The sequence below is a fragment of the Ochlerotatus camptorhynchus genome, unplaced genomic scaffold (genome assembly GCF_037179485.1).
Source record: "Ochlerotatus camptorhynchus isolate MF236.1 unplaced genomic scaffold, CSIRO-AGI_Acam_v1.1 ptg000367l, whole genome shotgun sequence".
Taxonomy (NCBI): Eukaryota; Metazoa; Arthropoda; class Insecta; order Diptera; family Culicidae; genus Ochlerotatus; species Ochlerotatus camptorhynchus.
In genome coordinates this window covers 4,944,941-4,964,244 of record NW_027040855.1, presented here as the reverse complement: position 1 = coordinate 4,964,244, position 19,304 = coordinate 4,944,941, and the positions used below count along the sequence as shown (strand labels likewise).

The following is a 19,304-nucleotide window of genomic DNA, read 5'->3' as shown; positions in this document are numbered from 1 at the left end:
TTGAAACAAATAAATACATTGTATTGCAAGCTCGATGCTTGGCAAACGGGAAAGGAGTATTGGCCACCCCCAGCTAAAGGTTAGGACACGGTTTGGATCCCGAAATTAAAAACGAGGTATTGCAGTTCTTCGAAAGCGACCAGATAAGCAGAGCCACGCCAGGACTAAACGATTAGGTTTCAGTAAAGAAGGAAGGTAAGAAGATTCTTATTCAAAAGCGACCTTTAGTTTGTACATTGCGAGAAGCTTTTATTAAATTTCAAGAAGTTAGTAAAAAAGCATTGGATTTAGTTCATTTGCAGCACTAAAACCAAAGCATTGCAAAATACTTGGTAGTTCAGGCTCTCACAATATTTGTGTTTGTACCATCCATGAAAATATTAATTTAATGCTTCATTGTCTTAGAAAATATTCATTTGAAAAAGATTTCAACCATTATTTTGAAGAAATATTATGCAGCTCATCATCCAGAACTAAACATTGTTATCTCCGCGAATGCGAACGTTGTCCAGGTCTCTCAGATTTTGAAAGAAGTTTTCAGAAAAATTCGAGGAACAAGGTATGTCTGAAATATGTTTTGAACAATGGGTTTCAACTGATCGATGTAGTTTAGAGAAACTTGTAAAACCAGTAGATGGATTTGTTCCTTATTTTTGCGAAAAGTTGGAAAAACTGGCATCCCATGATTATATTAAAACTCAGCAGTCTAGTTTCTTGAGAAATACAAAAAATACTCTTAAAAATGGAGAAGTTGTCATAATTTTTGATTTTTCCGAAAATTATTCATTTGTTCTTGATGATGATGCTGCCCAAAGTAGTTACTGGAATAATCAACAAGCTACTATTCATCCTTTTTGGAGAATCAGGTATAATTAAAAATTTATGTTTGATCGTTATCTCTGAAGTTTTAAAACACGATACAATTGCGGTGCAAGTATTTATTTCAAAATTACTGACCTTTTAGCAAACAAAAATTCAAGTAAAAAAAGCGATGTTTATGTCTGATGGAGCTGCATCCCAATATAAAAATTGCAAAAATTTTGCAAGTATTTGTAAATTTAAAACGAAGTACAATATTGATGTTGAATGGCACTTTTTTGCAACTTCGCATGGCAAGGGACCAAGTGACGCGATTGGTGGCACATTAAAACGAATGGCAAGGAACGCAAGTGTGGCTGTAGAACACAAACATCCAATCACAAGTGCAGCAGAGTTATATGCATGGGCTAACCAGAAGAGTAATGATTATTTAACAAAAATGCCATTTTGTTTTGTGTCACAAAAGGAATACGAACAGGGGGCTGCAGAATGGAAAAGCATTTTTGAAAAGGCCAAAACGATCCCAGGTACAAGAAAATATCACTGTATTGTTCCGATTTCCGAAAATAAAATAAAGGGTGATACGGTCAAAATTTGGTCAAGGGAAAACGCGTGTAAATCGGTGAAATCGTTTATTTAAAAAATCAAATTAAATTTCTTTTTCAAGTTCAATTAGTATAAAATTCAGGAAAAATATTCAGTTAGGCTTCCGCTTTTCCAAATCCGAATTGCCGGGCCTTACGCTTGACCCCTGCCATCAGATTTTGTACAGCCACCTTGTCCACCTTCTTCGCCGCAGAAAGCCAGTTTGCCTTGAACTGCTGCTCGCCCTTAGCAGTTTTTTTTGGCCTTCTTTAGGTTCCGCTTGACAATAGCCCAGTATTTCTCAATTGGGCGGAGCTCTGGCGTGTTGGGAGGGTTCTTGTCCTTGGGAACCACCTGCACGTTGTTGGCGGCGTACCACTCCATGGCCTTTTTACCGTAATGGCAAGATGCCAAATCCGGCCAAAACAGTACGGAACAACCGTGTTTCTTCAGGAAAGGCAGCAGACGTTTATTCAAACACTCTTTCACGTAAATTTCTTGGTTCACAGTCCCGGAAGCTATGAAAATGCTGCTTTTCAAGCCACAGGTACAGATGGCTTGCCAAACCAGATATTTCTTTGCGAACTTTGACAGTTTCATGTGCTTGAAAACATCTGCTACCTTTCCCCTTCCTTTTGCCGTATAAAACTCCTGTCCCGGAAGCTGCTTGTAGTCGGCTTTGACGTAGGTTTCGTCGTCCATTACCACGCAGTCAAACTTCGTCAGCATCGTCGTGTACAGCCTCCGGGATCGCGCTTTGGCCGTCGTATTTTGTTTATCATCGCGATTTGGAGTCACTACCTTCTTGTAAGTCGATAGTCCGGCTCGTTTTTTGGCTCGATGCACGGTTGTAGACGATACACCCAGCTTATTTGCGGCATCTCGGAGAGAGAGGTTAGGGTTTCGCTTGAAACTACCGGCAACTCTCTTTGTCGTCTCAGCGGCTTCCGGTTTTCGATTTCCCCCCGATCCAGACTTCCTGGCTGTCGACAAACGTTTCCCAAACACTTTAATTACATTTGTAACGGTTGATTTGGCAACTTTTAGCGATTTTGCCAACTTTGCGTGCGAGTAGCTCGGATTTTCGCGATGCTCGAGCAAAATTTTGATACGCTGCTCTTCTTGCTTGGACGGCATTTTGACAACTGAAGAGTGAATTCCAAAATCAAAATAGGAGCAACATTCTACACACACACACCTTCAAACTGAGGGGTGTTCAGGTTTTTTAAATGCAAAATTGAAAGAAATACGTCAAGTTGATATTGACCAAATTTTGACCGTATCACCCTTTATCAGCGAAACTATTTTCGATTGACGAAGAACGCACCATTCATAACATATAAAAACATGCCAATCAAAAGTTCATCAAATAAAAATATATCCAACGAAAAGGTTTATGTACAAATTATTATTATTAAAGACGATCGAAAGTAATAAATGTAAGATGCAAATAAAAACGCATAGGTATTTCATTTATTTATCTTATTTATCTTATAAGTTTAAAACCAATTTTCCAATAGTCTATTGGTGCAAGGGTAAGTTGAAGGTTAGTACATGCATATCTTGCAAAACTTATCATATTTGATGGACAATCATGAATAACTTACGAAAAGGGCATATTTTCTACAAAAAATTGATTATGATGAAAGTAAATTTGAAATTTCTCGAAAACGCTTATATTCAGGAAGTTTATCGATATGAGCATTATCGTTTGAAATGATTTTTACAATCATATACTGACATCAAACTGAACATTTTGCCGTAAATAATGAAAGTTTCAAAAATGCCTTAAAAGTTGCCCTTAGAAAAACTTTTTTATTAAAAGTTTGTCCATCCTGGAGTTGTTTTCAAAACTTCTGCTTTTAATTCAAGTTTTTATTTAAAAAATATAAAAAAATCAAAAATACGTTTTGTTTTGTTATTTGAATTTTGAGGTATATTTTTAATTTTTTTGTAAAAAAACGAAAAAAAAAAATTCCGTGTAATTTTTTTCATAAAGCCTTATTAGTTTCCTACAACTCCTTCTTAGTAATTTTTTTTCTACAACCAACTGTTTTCGAACAACATTTTTTTTAAGTATGTGTGCAAAAACACATAGGCCCTTTTCAAAAATTACCCTTGAGTCAAAAGGGTCTCCTCTCCTGCGGAAAATACTTGGTCTATCATACTGAAAATATGTGCCAAGTATCATCCAGATCGAAGATAGTCAAGTTTGGTGACTGACCGATTTGGCGTGGAATTGCACTAAAGGGACTTTATAGATATTCAAGGAACATTAAAGCGATTTTCCGGGTTTTTGTTGTGTAACAAATGCTACCTTCGCAACCTGTAGAGTACGGTGCTGCTCGATAAAATGCAAATGTTTTGCAACGTACCATATAAACTAGATAATAGACTACTTGCAAACACCGTCATCAACGTCGGGGGTGAACGCATCGTTATTTTAGGTGGATTAATGTTTTAAGGGCGCTGGTCAATATTGGGTGCGACTACTTAGCTCAAATTTTAGGAACACAGCACTGAGTGCGACTGAAAACTCTATTCAGGATAAAATTAAGTCCTAGACTGTAGATTATTATTGTTCCAAATAAATCCGTAAGTTCATATTTATAATGTTTCACAATTCGGCTCACAACAGACTTATTCAACCTAATGGCTATCGGTCTAATAATCCATAAAGCCTAATGGCCCTAAAACTGAAAGAATCTGACAACATCGTTCATAAACATTATAAGATAAATAATTATAAATTGTTTTTTTTTTTTTTCATTTAAATTTACAAAATAACATATTACCCGCAAACATTGAACCAACATTGGGTCAAAAACCAAGGAATTAGAGTTTTTGCTATTTTTTGCCTCAAGTACTCCTTTGTGCGCCGTACCTGTGAGAAAACTGCCACTGTCGTCGTCATCGTCGTACAAGTGCTTAAAAGCAACTTAAGCTGAAAAAATATTTCTTACCATTAATTAGTGCTCGTTCATAATTCGCCGTTGGCACACTAACGAGGAACACCACTCCTGGCATCTTCGTGGAGAACGCTAAAGTTTACACAACAGCAACACCTCCGTTTATGTAGGTAGGTGCGCACTTGCTGGAGATGATACGTTCCCTCGCGCCTGAGCTGTTTTCCACCACGTCGTCGTCGTCGTCGTCGTCCTCCTAGAGGGCAATCGAGGATTACAGAGAAACGTCACGAGCACAACCGATATGGTGTTTTCAAGGAGCTGTTGTTGCACCCTGGTTGCACCTATTCAAGCTGCTGCTGTTGCTGTTTTAAGAGCCACTCGAGGATACTTCCGGTTCTACAGCGTATTTGTGGTAGCGGTAGAGGGATTTTATGCGCTTTATTCACTGCAGTGTACACAGCTAGCTTCGAGGTGTTTATTCTTCACTCTTTCGAGGGTGTACGAGTAGAGAGATGGAATCATCCGTTGAATACCGGTGGCTTGAACGAGGATTGTTTAGCTAACAACTCTGCTTAATATGCACTTGAACCAGACTGTTTGGTGGGTGAAGTTAATATTCACCTAATGTATGTACCAAGAACAAGCTTTACTTTGCATGGGAAATTGTGTTGCCTCGTCTCAACTCATAACAAGCAAAGTTGAACTATCGGATTTTCCCATCCGACTATAAACTAATTAAATTTCTTTCTTTTATGAACATAAACATACATTTAAAGGCATAAATTTCTTCGTCAACCGGCGTTAGATCACTAAAACTTCTGCGTTTGTCCAATTCCTTTGATCTTCCGGAACACAATTTATCATTGGCAAGTCACATAGACAAACCACGGGCGTCCGGTTTTCGTGTCATAATCAAATCAACATGTTATCCTCACTTCCAAAAACTAAAACTCAAATATTCAACCTTTCCGAAAGGAAATTTCACCGAAAACAAAATCTAGCCTTCCACTTCCTGCAAAAAACACACACACACAAAGTTAAAGTTTTCTGTATCCGGACCCGGTTTTCACCAGAATAGAGCAGCAGTCAATCCCCGCAGGATCTGCTAGCTAAATGCTCCACAAATGGAATGAGATTAGCCCCGGGGAATGGAGGGTGTTAGTATGGCATCGTCGTCGTCGTGATCGCAGTTGGTGGTGATTATCACACAGTAGGGTAAATTGACCTATGATGGACCCGCTGGTAGCTGCTTTACCTATTCATGATCTATTAATTGTTGTTTCAGCAATGTTTTTCTATAAGGTACTCGTTTATCCTTTGCTTAGTATGACTGATACGTTTTATAGTTTAAAATTACTCGATTTTATGCAGAAAAATCTGCATTGCAAGTTAAAGTCATCATTAACATTAATGGACCATTAAATAATTGTTTACATCCTATGATGGACCGTTTAGAATAAATGTTATCTTAACCATAAGAATCCAGCTTATTTACAAGGTACAAATAATACATAGCGTTGAATTACATTAAACTTAATCCAAAATAGGCAAAACATGTCTCATATATTCAGTTGCTATCCATCTCTCAGACTGATCGGACGTTGTATCACCAGACAATACTTTCGAACATCTTTTGTGCGACGTGCGTGTTTTTTTTTTTGCCATTAGACACATCAATTCTTCGGAAGCGGCCGTGAATCTCAGATATTAAAAACATTCTTGGACAATGAGCTGCAGCTCGACATGTCATTGGTAAAATATATCCAGGAACATAATGTCAAGAATGTTGTGTATTTGGGTATGAAAAGTGACGTAGTGGTACAAAGAATCGCTTCAGCTCACCACCTGAAGCATTTCAAGGAATACGAAAGGAAGAAGATCTTGATTCCAATTTACGTCGAGAGCAGTGCGGTCGACGTGCGCTTACATGATCTTCCGGATGACATGGATAATGTGGCTATCATTGATCATATGCGTAAGTATGGTGAAGTTATAGCCATTCGAATAGAAGTCTGGAAGAGCTATTTTCCAGGCTTTAGTAATGGAGTGCGCGTTGTCAAAATTAAGCTTACTCTCTCCATCTCGTCGTACATAACCGCTGACGACGAAATTACTATAGTAAAAACATGCCGTAGTTGCGGGTGCAAATCCCATCCCAAACAACTTTGCTCTGAGGTGGCAATAGCAACTGCAAACGAGGACAATAATCCCCCAACTGATCAGCAGAATAGAAGCATCAACAACAGTAACAGCGTGAACAGTGGAATCAGCAACATCAACAAGACCAAACACTCCAACAAACAACAATCAAACGCAGTAAGCAGTGGCCCTCTCTTTCCAAACCAACACCTATTGCAGAGCAACAGCAAAACAATAAAACTGAAACGAAACGCCAAAGAACGATCGACTCGGACACTAAAAACATTGAAATGAAAAAAATTTGAAACAAAAATTCCATTAAGGCACACAACCAAGTTTCGTGCCCTAATTTGGACGCTTTGTTTATTTAACAGCTCCTGATGTGCTTCTCATCAAAATTTAATTTACTCTAATTTAAATAGTTTTTGACCAAAATTTTCCATGTAGATGAGTCGGAAAAAGTGCACAGCAAAACTTAAATTTTAATATTACATCCAAGACGATGCATTTTAATCATGTCCAAAATCTCATGTAATTTGTATGGCAAAACAATAAACAAATGCAGTAAAAGCAGCGTAGTGTCAGTTCATGCGCTGTATTAATGAAAATGTTGTCCTTTTTGGCATTTAATTTTACCCCACAATTTGCGTCCATTTTGATGTGATATTAAAATTAATTTTTTACTGTGTGCTTCTCGATGGAGTTCCCCTGTAAATTGCTCCAATTTTTCTATAAAACTGCAGTTATCCGTGGTCCACTAAAGGAAGGGGTCCATAGAAGGCAAATTTACCCTATGTCGCAATGTTAAGATACGTATACAGCGAGTAAAGGTTCAGCTACACGGTAGAATGTCTATTCTTTCGTTGTTGTCGTTGACGCTGCAATATGGGTGATAAGTTAAAGATGGAAGTGGCACAGCTAAGAGCGGAACTAATTAGAGCACTAAACTTACATCTTTGCATACTGGAAACTCGCGGTCGGGTTGTGTGGTGATGGTGGTCATACAAGGGATTTGAAGAAGTGGCGTTAGGGTTTGAATATTGCGAAGACTGTTTAATATTTTAAAATTTCCGAAGGAATGATGTCAGTCTCATCTGCTGGATCTAGTTTGTGTCCTGAAGTTCATATTTTTTGATCTTAACTTTCATAAAAAAAAATCCTCAAAAAATTAAAAAAAAAAACAACACATGAACATCATGTGTTTTACTATGCCACATATGTGTGCCTCAAATAAACGTCATGTTTAATGGCGTATAGCAAAAAAGTGTGTACGTGCACACATAAAACAAATCCTAATATCAGAATTGTTGATCTAGTAGTACATTCAGATTAATTTATTTTTCATCGATAACTTTCCTAAAATTAAGTAAATTTTCAAATTAGAAGCTTTATATTAGCACACAAATTACGGAGAACAATTTATTCTTCCTACGATGTTCACTTTTCTGCCCCTATTCGCAGGCAAAAGAACGTAATAATTCCATAAGAAACACTTATGAATTATTGCCATAAGAAATGAGTGAGAATTTTATTGAATTGCCTTGTGAAAAATAATGTTGACAAAAAAAAATATAAATCTGAGCAGACTGGAACCGGAAAATTGACGTTGGGGTTAGGGGGCCCGTGCACAGTGGTTCTTCTTAGAACAAAAATTGGCCAAAACCTCAAAATAGTTGCTAATAGGCAAAAAAAAACAGTTGAAATAGATGTGTTTTAGCTGTACGAAGAAAACTTGACAATCAAGACGTCACAAAAAGGAGTATAGTGGAACCAAAACCAATGCACAATGGTCCCAGCCGTATTTACCTAGGACGACAAAAATGTTTGCGCACAAACTGTCAGTTTTAGGTATATGGTTTCTCAGAGAAAGTTGCTTCATATCTTTTGTTCAATCTTTTTATGTTCGTAAAATTAGGGTGGTCCATAAAATTGGTGAATTAAAAATATAAACTATTTATTATTTGAAATAGACCAAGGCAGTGTTCTAAACAGTTGTAGAACATTAAATTCAAAGCAACTTTGTACAAGGCACAACGTTTTTATCTCTTATGGTTCATGAGTTATGATTTTTTAAACAAGCAGGTTAGGGTGGCCACTAAAATCGATTTTCTTTGAATATCTTTTTATGCGTTAATTTCTTGCAAACACATTATTCTGATTTCACTTAGAACTTTTGATGACGCATATTTTTTCTCAAGCAACTAGGTTACTGTCTTTTTTGATTAGAAAGTTAAAGGCTATTTTCTTCGAAAAAAATGACTCTTTTCAATTGTCATATTTCAAAATGGAGCAAACCGATTTTCAAACATTTAACTTCATTAACTTCATTTTTGGTAAAAAAAAACTGCAAGAGCTTTTTGTGTTTAAAGCATTTAATTAAATTTTAAAATAAGTAATATTTTTCAACAAAACTAGTCATAACTTTTCAAATAAAAGAGATAACAAATTAGCAAAAATATGCGTCATAAAAAGTTTTTTAAGTATATGGCATAAAAATTTCACGAGAAATGAACGTATAAAAAGATATTTAAAGAATGCCAATTGTCTAGGGGCCACCCTAACCTGCTTGTTTAAAAAAAATCACAACTCATGAACCAAAAGAAAAAGATACATGGTGCGTGTGTGTATCTGTGTGCGTGTTGGTGTGCTTTGAAAAAGGCATTGTGAAGCTTGCTACAGTATACACCGCAGATTATAAAACTAAGAAACGGATATTTTCCAAAGAACACTTTACTTGTTTTTCCTAATTTCAACATCTTTCGCAAAAAATCGCAAAACACATTAAAGCTTATCTGAAAGCTAACTTTTCTAGCTATCTTTTGGTTATTGAATGATAGTGGGCGGATGTGTCCGTCATATGTTTTGCTTAGTCTAAATGCGAAAAAAATTAATTTTTGCTAATTTTTATATCAGAAACTGTCACTTAAATACTAAAACACTCTTTTTTACCATCCATTTGATGTGAAATAAGCCGAAAAACATTTCTCCCCAAGCAACCAAGTTTATAAACGCATTATGTTTTGCTTTATTTGAGCAAAACAGAAACAAGAAACATTACGATTTTTACAAAAAAAATTGATATCTCTACACTAATACAGCCATAAAAAAATATTTAATCAACAGAACTGCACAAATCATTCAATTTAAGATACTCTTAACATGTAAAAATGATAAAAATATATTGAAATAAAAAATATCACTTTATTTTTTGAGGTTTTGGCCAGCCAGGAACCACTGTGCCGTGTGTTGACCTCTCGTCTTTCAACGCTTGGAAAAATGAAATGGTTAAAGGCGTATAAGAGCTACCTCATGTTACCCGAAAATCATTCATAAGTCACGCTTATGAAATTCATATATGTTTCTTCTTCTTCTTCTTCTTCTTCTTCTTCTTATTCTTCTTCTTCTTCTTCTTCGCATTTCAAGCTTATTTCATATCGCATATTAGCTTATTGTGTGCTCTCAACTTAGTGTTCTATAGATGCACTTCCACTGTTATTAATTGAGAGCTTTCGACGCCTGTACCATTTTTGCATTGGTATAATTGTGTGGCAAGTCCAATGATACTTCTATGGCCAGGGAAGACGAGAAATTTTCCAACCCGAAAAATTCCTAGACCGGGCCGAGAATTGAACCCAGCCACCTCCAGCATGGTCTTGCTTTGTAGCTGCGCCTTTACCGACTGAGCTAAGGGAGGCCCCTCATATATGTTTAGGATCACCATATTAAAAACTTGAAAAGGAGGACATTTCATTTGAGATTAAAGAGAGCAATGATTCCTTTTCTTAAAGTTAAAGGAGGACAATGAGTTTTTATCAAACATTTTAATAATATCTGCTCTATCACAAAATTCATGATTTGCAAAGGTTCAATTGAGATTGTTCATACCCTGTTACCAAATCAATTCATCTTTTCGTTATACTTCTGAAAAATGCATCAAACTAGCCTTCATAATTAATGTTTGATACTTGAAAATGATCTAGTCTAGCTTGTTGTTTATTCATTTATTTGACAAAGCTCAATCGAATAAACTTTACAGAGCTGAGGATTCTTGTTCACTATACATTACATCTTAAAACTATAGTCAAAAGGTACAACACAATAAATACTTTATTTCCCGCTATCCAATAAGCCTCCTCGATCCTCCTCCTCCTTCCAGTGGATTCATTCTATGGCAGTACCGCCAACGGGGGGCAGAGCGCTTTCATTGCAGCAGTGGATGCAAAACGTAGTCAGCACTCACACACTCATCACGAAACGGTTGTTTTCATTGTGATACACATCGAGAGTGGCCTACTTCTGTCGACAGCCAAGTGAACACTGATCTAGTCTAGCTGATTTGCCTGAAAACTACAGCTTTACAGCCTTAAAACCAACGCAACTTTTATCATGTATAAAAATCATGATACTAAGCAACCTGTTAGTTTTACCGTTGATTCAGCATAGGACGCTAAGGCCGCTGCCATAGTGAGAGCGAAGAGGCGTGCTTAGCGTTCTATACAAAAGAATTCATGTTATTGATATTATTCCTTAAATTCGATTTCACGCTTCACGTGCCTCTTCACTCTCAGTATGGCAGCGACCTAAACAAATAATACCTAAAATCCTATACCTAAAATTGAATCTGTGTGGCTGTGTTCCATTTGGTGTATTTTAACTTAAATTTGACAGATAGAACATTTTCAAATAAACCTGCTATTGTACCAGACTTATTTCTGAATCAATTTTCAAAAACACCTCGAAAATCACACGATCAACAACAGAGAGGTTTTCGAACATTATAATTTATTTTCGAAATGTCAATTTTAAGTAAAAATTTAGAAAAATTGAACCCAGCCTATGGATGTGTTCCACTTAATGAATTGTCACTGGCACTTCGAAAATAAATTATAATGTTCGAAAATGCCTCTCTTGTTGATAGTCCGATTTTTGACAATATTTTGTCAAAATTGATTACTGGTTTGTCTGAAATACGTCTGGTAGAATAGCGGGCTTATTTGAAAATTATCCAGATGTAAACTATTAGTTAAAATTACCCAAATGGACCGCAGTATAAATGTAGGGGGGTTGACAGCTGTAGTATACTTCTAGTCCCACCATCGAAGGGCATCTTAAAACTATTGTCAAAAGGTACAACACAATAAATACTTTATCTCCCGCTATCCAATAAGCCTCCTCCATCAGAACGGGAGCCGCTTCCAGTGGATTCATTCTATGGCAGTACCGCCAACGGGGGGCAGAGCGCTTTCATTGCAGCAGTGGATGCAAAACGTAGTCAGCACTTACACACTCATCACGAAACGGTTGTTTTCATCGTGATACACATTGAGAGCGGCCTACTTCTGTCGACAGCCGAGTGAACACTGATCTAGTCTAGCTGATTTGCCTGAAAACTACAGCTTTACAGCCTTAAAACCAACCCAACTTTTATCATGTATAAAAATCAGGATACATGTCATCGCTGATTGAAACCAACATTGAACATCTAAGCAACCTGTTAGTTTTACAAGATGAGGACGTGAAGTATGTGTTTGACACATAAAATCTGTCAATATTGCTTTCAGTGCGTCACTATCAGCGATTTTACGACTCGTGAGTGCTCACTCTGAGTGAACGCTCACGAATCATAAGATCGCTTATTGTGACGCTCTGAAAGCAAAATTGACAGATTTTATGAGTCAAACACATTCTTTAAGCCCTCTTCTCGTTACTTACAAGTACAACATATCATTTTATCATCTAATGATTGCATAATTCCGAAAAACATTTTTTTATAGCAAGTGAGTGAAAGCAACCCTGCTACAAACTACGATACTTTTAAATTGACCGATAAATGCTTGTTCGATAAACAACTTTCGAGAGTTATGTCTAAGATTTCAGCAATGACCACGTCGATCGACCAGATTTCTACCCCTAGTAGCACGCTTATCACAAATAAATTGTAAAAACTTATAAACGACTTATTTCAGTCATAAACAAGTTGCTGTAACTTATTGTGATGAAAGTGTGCTACTCGGGACGGAAATGTGACGTACCAAATGCGTACTTTACGAATCTGTAATTAATTTTAAACGTACCTCTTATTTTCACTTAAATGCTTATACTGAACTTTTTAAATCGGTTTATATGTAAATTCTGGGATTGGATTTCTTGGAAAATTTTAGCCCGTTTTCATATAAAAAAACCATTATATTTAAGTAGATTCTAGCCAATTTGAGGACCATAAACATGTTTTTTGCATCCCTGAAAAATATACTAATTTTGAGCAAAACCGTTAATTTCATGAATAATTATGGAGACGCACGGTTGCTTAGAAAACTCCATCATGAGAAATGCCTTGAAAACTTTCTGATCGTTCATTACCAACATGCCTCCATTTTTTTTTCGATGATGCATTAGAGAAAACCTGATCAAATGATCAGATAGCTTTCAGAAACTATTCCTGAAAATCCCTGTCATTGGTCTCTGGTCGTTGGTCATGACCAATCAGAAAGTGTTCCAGGTTTATTCATGAATAGCTTCTGAAAGATATCTGATCAGGTTTTCTCTAATGTATCATCGAAAAAAAATGGAATTTTTCAAATAATATAAATGTTTATTTAAATCACTGGTAAATTCTATCCAAAAATAATTCCAGTTAGGTACGTTGGTCATGTCCGATCAGAAAATGTTCCTAGGATATTCAGAAATAGTTTCTGAAAGATATCTGATAAATTGATTAGATTTTGTCTAATTTATCATCGAAAAAATGGAATTTTTCAAATAATATTAATGTTTATTTAAATCACCGGTAAATTCTATCCGAAAGTGAATTCATGACATGACATGACCGACCAGAAATTTATTAAGGCATTTCTCATGATGGAGTTCTCCAAGCAACCGTGCGTCTCCATAATTATTCATGAAATTAACGGTTTTGCTCAAAATTAGTATATTTTTTCAGGGATGCAAATAAAAAAAAACTGTTTTTGGTCCTCAAATTGGCTAGATAATACTAAAGTATAATGTTTTTTTTTATGAAATCGGGCTAAAATTTCGAGGAATCAAACCCAGAATTAACCGATTTAAAAAGTTCAGTATGAGCATTTAAGTGAAAATAAGAAGTACGTTAAAAATGAATTACAGATTCGTAAAGTACCCATTTGGTACGTCACATTTCCGTAGAAATCTGGTCGATCGACTTGGTCATTGGTGAAATAGTATGTCTATCCAGCGGGACACGGGTTTTCCGGAAAGCTTTGAAATTCGTTAAGTTTGTCCCGCTGGATAGATTGACGTAGTAGAAGGATAATGATATATTATTTTGTAGCGGTATTCTGATAAGATATGAAATTAATGTAGCATGAAGTTCAAATGCTACAAATTTTCACTGTTACTATTCGAAACGACACGCACTATCCCAATTCACTTGTATGCAACTGGTGAACTCATATCAAGAGTAAATTATCCCTGCATGAAATTCCACTCATTAATTTGTTCATGCGCTCACTTGGCGCGTAAGTTTTCTCATTTGAGGTGGCATGTAATTTGATCCGTGGGATTGAGTATAATCTCCCAGTAGGATTACTTGTCGTTGGAAATTTAATAATAAGAAAAACAATTTAAGTTAAAGATTGGAATGAACTAGACAGATGTGAGATACTTGAGAGGAAAAGAGATAGTATCTCTGATCGAATCGGAAGGTAATCGGAGATCGCCGCTCCCTCTTCTTGTCCATTCTGTTCGCTAGTAACAAAAATCCTTTAATTTCTCTTGTCAAATCTTCTCACATCATCACAGATCTAAAATCCTCTGCCACACAACGCTCTACCCTCATCAAATAATGTTTCAATCTTGAAATACTCCTCTCGTCGCTACCTTTCTCCAATCTTCTTGCAAGCATGTCAATTTTCTTTTCAATATAGTTATATTGTTGGTCCATCGTGTAAGTACATACGTAAGTCTTATTTCCTTTAGCATCTTTGTGGAATAAATTTCTGAGTAATCGATACTTAGCTTAGCTTAGCTTAGTCTGACTGCACGTATCGATAGTTGCACTCCGTGATTGATCTGAACCAGTGAAATTGTACAAAGAATCAACTGAATGGGGCTTGGTAGTAACCTGCCATTCTCAGTGTACATGTTCCAGTGACTCCTACCTTTAAAGATCAATAACGTCACCGGCCACGTCCTTGCAATCAGGTGGGAGAGGGAAGGAATGTTAGTGTGTGACTTTTGTTGTTTTGGGACCGTGTTTACCTCTGCATCCCACAAAAGTCACAGGAAGGAGGTTTTGTTAGTGGGTTAGGTTCGTTGGATCAGGATTCACCTTGATAAGTGATGCGATCTTTTGTTTTGTGTAGTTATTTATAAGTGTTTTCGATTTATGCTCTAAACAGCCGGCTGTCTAGAGATGTAGATCATTATTAGATGTGTGTATACCGATTTAAACCAACAATAAGGATACTGTTGGGGCCCCTCACAAAGTGTGATGATGGTTTATTTTATTTTATCAATGACCAAAATAATTAATTATAAGCGGTTTGAACCGATTTAAACCAACAGCAAGGATGCTGTTGGGGCCACTCACAAAGTGTGATGGTGGTTTACTTGATTGAATATAAAATAATTATTAGAACCGATTTGACCCGATTTAGACCAACGGCAAGGATACTGTTGGGGCCACTCACAAAGTGTGATGGTGGTTTATTTAGTTCGGAAGAAAATGAATATGTATACTTCTTTTTTTTTTATATAATAGAACGAATTTGTACTGATTCAAACCAAAAGCAAGGGTTCTATTGGGGCAACTCACAAAGTGCGATGGTGGTTTATACTATAAGGGCATAAAACAAAATCAAGAGCCATTTCGGTTTCCATAGCTTCCTAGACACTCGGCCGCAAAATAATCTTATCCGACGGAAACGTCTCGATCATCGCTGCACAATGGTTCATTATAGCAATTATAAAGTAAATTTGAATACCTTATTGTTTATTTATTATCCATTTTGACTTGACTTGGTACCGTTCAGTTTTATGATGACAAAGTTGCCTGGAGAAAAGTGACAGTTCAAAATGTTTCGGAAGGGAGTCAGCTAGTGTCGTCCAAGTTCAAGTGCGGAAAAAATGCCATTTAAAGTGGTACAAACATGCCTAACCGTAATTCTTTCTGGTTGGAAAGAAGCTGGAATCCTACACTGGCCGGAAAAAAAAACGCGGTAGCGAAAGACGAGCTCTCCATGCCAAACCCAATGTGGGAACGTATCAATTGAGTGAAAAAAAGAGAGTTCAAGACTCGCTTGGAGGCTGAAGCAGAATTGGAACAGATGTATCCAGTTTCGGATACGGAGGCGAACGAAGGGAATAATCCACCACCGTCAAAGAAAGTTTGCCCCGAAGTCTACAAGTCCCCCAGTCGGAAGGGAAACACAATAAGAGACTTTAACGAAGTTTTCCTTATTCCTGGGCAGGAGGTTGACACCTGTGAAGCTGACTGTAAAATCCAGAATCAGATGAGATTATAATATATGCGACACAAATTCACTTTTTTATAGGGGAACATGTGATGTGAATAGAACCCACCATCAGTGCAAGGATTACATATGACTGCAGATACTTCACTGGTTGTAAAGTTCTGCCTGATGGTTTGTTGCAGCTGGGTGAATCAACTTCATTGAAGACCTTTGGAAGACAAACGACAAGATGTACGTCTATCAACACGTGACAAGGGACTGGCAAATCCACGAACACTTGTCCAGTCTACAAATCCATTGAAACCCTTAGGCTGCCCCCCCCCCCCAAACCCAACATATAATAATGTTTGATTGATGAAACGTATTCAAAAAAGGGATATTTAGAGAGAACAATCTTCAACTGGAACGTACTCACCAAATCAATACATCCGGGAGCGCATTCTCGATGCTTAATTTTCTCTAGTCATTTTTAAACAATTCCTCCTCCAGCGAATCCAAACACACAATAACTAAATATCACTTTTCTTCTTCATGTCACTCTGTGCACAAAAGCAATGCACACCGCAAAAACCTAATAATAGATCAGCGCGGTCGAGTCACACTGTCAACAAAGGGAGCGAGAGCACACCAGGCACCAAAGCAACAGGGGAAAAACATCAGCACAACTCATTCTAAATAGAATTATCGCGTCCGGGACATAAAACTATTCAAATGCGAGCACCGAAAAACTACACGGCAGCACAAAGATAGCCCGAGCTCTAAAAAAAAAGCACGCAGCGGAGCAAAAACACACAACCGTTCTCGGACGCTTCTCAAAGCGGACTCCTTCTGAGTAATCGATACTTATCATTAAGTTCATTCTTTGTGTTTCCTTTTTTCCACGAATAATTAATTCGTAATCTACTTCTTCACTGGTTAAATGATCTACTCTAGGAAACCTGGCAGCCATATTGAATATTTTCCGTAAAATTTCACGGTACTTTACTGCATGAAAGAATTCCCAAATTCACAACAAAAACAAGTATTTTCTTTTAAACGGTTCAATCTACATGCAATACTACATGAACTATCGAAACGATTCACTTTATATTAACCCAAATATTAAATTTTATTCATCACCAATTTGCCAAAAGCAAATATTCTCAAAATGTTGAGACCTGCAGTTGGGCGCCAAATGTAGCTGGCATAAAGTCGGTTAGCCGAAATCGATCTACTAGGGTGTTCCGTAGATTGGTTTTTAAACACAACACGGCAACAGACCTTGTATCACGCGCAGAAGACGACAGGCTACCGGCCCCTGATCTTCAAGAAGTTGAGGAGGAGATCCGTCGGATGAAGAACAACAAAGCAACTGGTGTAGATCAACTACCAAGTGAGCTATTAAAATACGATGGTGAAGCACTGGCTAGAGCGCTTCACTGGGTAATTGCCAAGATTTGGGAGGAGGAGATATTACCGGAGGAGTCGATGGAAGGTGTCGTATGCCCAATCTACAAAAAGGGCGACAAGTTGGATTGCTGAAACTACCACGCGATCACAATGCTGAGCGCCGCCTACAAGGTACTCTCCCAAATTCTATACCGCCGTCTGTCACCATTTGCAAGAGAGTTCGTGGGGCAATACCAGGCGGGAATCATGGGTGCCCGCGCTACCACGGACCAAATTTTCGCGATTCGGCAGGTTCTGCAGAAATGCCGCGAATACAACGTGCCCACACATCATTTGTTCATCGATTTCAAATCCGTATACGACACAATCGATCGAGATCAGCATGACAGATTATGCTCGAGTACGGATTTCCGGATGAACTGACGCGATTGGTCAAGGCGACGATGGATTGAGTGATGTGCGTTGTTCGAGTATCGGGGACACTCTCGAGTCCCTTTGAATCTCGAAGGGGGTTACGGCAAAGTGATGGACTTTCGTGTTTGCTATTTGACGATTTGCTCGACGCTTGGCTTCGCGTTCCTCGTCAGCATGGCAGCGACCTTACATACATGTATCATTTTCGGCGTTACTTCGTGAAGCAGCTTGCCAACATTTTGGTTGTTTCTTTTTAGCGCCCCGAGCGAGCCTTGTTACAGGGTCTGTTTGTCATGAACGAAAGGAAGAAGATTATATCATTACTGCTTTCCATTTCTGACAAAGCGCTATCGTTCGGCTCGTTGATCGCTTGTCATTTTGTCATTTGGAGATATTTTTGATTCCTTGGACATGTCCCATTGCAAACGCTAACGCAGCCGTTACTTGCTGATAGAACAAAAAGGGATATAATTTCCCTGTACTAGCTTAAAGTTATAGAATTTATCTCAACCCACATTTTACATCCAACTGCAACTCAAGCACCCTGTTACATATTCTTCAGTATGCCATTTTCCATGTCCTCGAAATAGCTTGTCACGAGAGCAACTGCAAGGAGCTAATTAGCGCCTAATCCCTCTACCAGACGTCCTACTTTCCGCCTCCAATAACCATTCATTGTTCACAGTTCGCTGGATCCGTTTCGCTTCCTGTGCATTCGTTCGTTCGTTCGTTTCGATTAAACTTCCGCAAAGCTGGTGCGGCCTTTCTCTCCCTCTCTCTCTCAGTTCAAAATGAACGCAAAGCCAACAAAGCAAGGCTTATTACAGCCATTTTCATTATAATTCCGATTCTCAATCCTGGAGCTGAAAATTTCATCGGTACACCTTCTTCGGCACTCAAGTGATAGCTTGTTCCGCTGCCGTCAATTTTCACACTTTTCATGTTATTTTTCTGGGCTTATTACGGCTCTATCGGAGCTTATGCCTGCTTTCAATTAGAGACAATTTTCAGTTTGAAGTAAACTGAGAATCAGGTTCACCACACTCTGCTTAACGTACGGTTGCTTTACGCTTTCGGTTAGCATGGGGACCCAATTTGCACGCCCTGGTTGAGTTCAAAAGCGACAGCATCCCAGTCGTTTTCCAAAGCTCTATGTCGCCATCGTTGAACATGCTAACAAGATTCGCTTGGTTTGCGATCCAATTTTTTGCTTCTATTTTATGTTGACTTTTTTTTTAATAACTCGCTAATTGAAGTATTTCCCTTGGAACACTGGTTTTCCACACCTCGGTGGGAACGTGTGAGGCAACATCGGAGCCTGTTGGCAGTTGTACGGTACCGTGTCGGTGTCGAGAACATAAGTACCGTCATTACCACCGCCGGTTTGTCGATTGACTGTTCAAAAGGTATATGTTCTTCTACTACCTGAGAAGCGCCCAACAGTGACAAACTTATATTGTTGATTCGATTTTTAAAAGCCAATTTGGAAATTATGCTCGCATGGTATCCAACATAATTTTACAAAACTTAAATTTATTGTAATTAATCAAAAAGTCTATTTTTATAATGGTGAGGTTTGCACTCCAAATTGGTGACTATT

The 19,304-nt window shown here is 37.7% G+C and overlaps 2 protein-coding genes across 2 annotated transcripts in view; one reads left to right on the top strand and one right to left on the bottom strand.

The window, feature by feature from the left end:
- Positions 1 to 5,415, bottom strand: part of LOC135709869 (uncharacterized) — a 147,776-nt gene extending 142,361 nt beyond the window's left edge. The window contains exons 1-2 of the mRNA XM_065232302.1: positions 5,082 to 5,415; positions 4,368 to 4,852 (exon numbers count right to left, since the gene is read on the bottom strand). Coding sequence (XP_065088374.1) covers positions 4,368 to 4,431 — 64 coding nt within the window. The 5' untranslated portion in view covers positions 4,432 to 4,852; positions 5,082 to 5,415. The remainder of the gene's footprint in view (positions 1 to 4,367; positions 4,853 to 5,081) is intronic.
- LOC135709864 (uncharacterized) overlaps positions 1 to 19,304 on the top strand; it is a 949,216-nt gene that overhangs the window by 607,308 nt on the left and 322,604 nt on the right. The window lies entirely within an intron of this gene.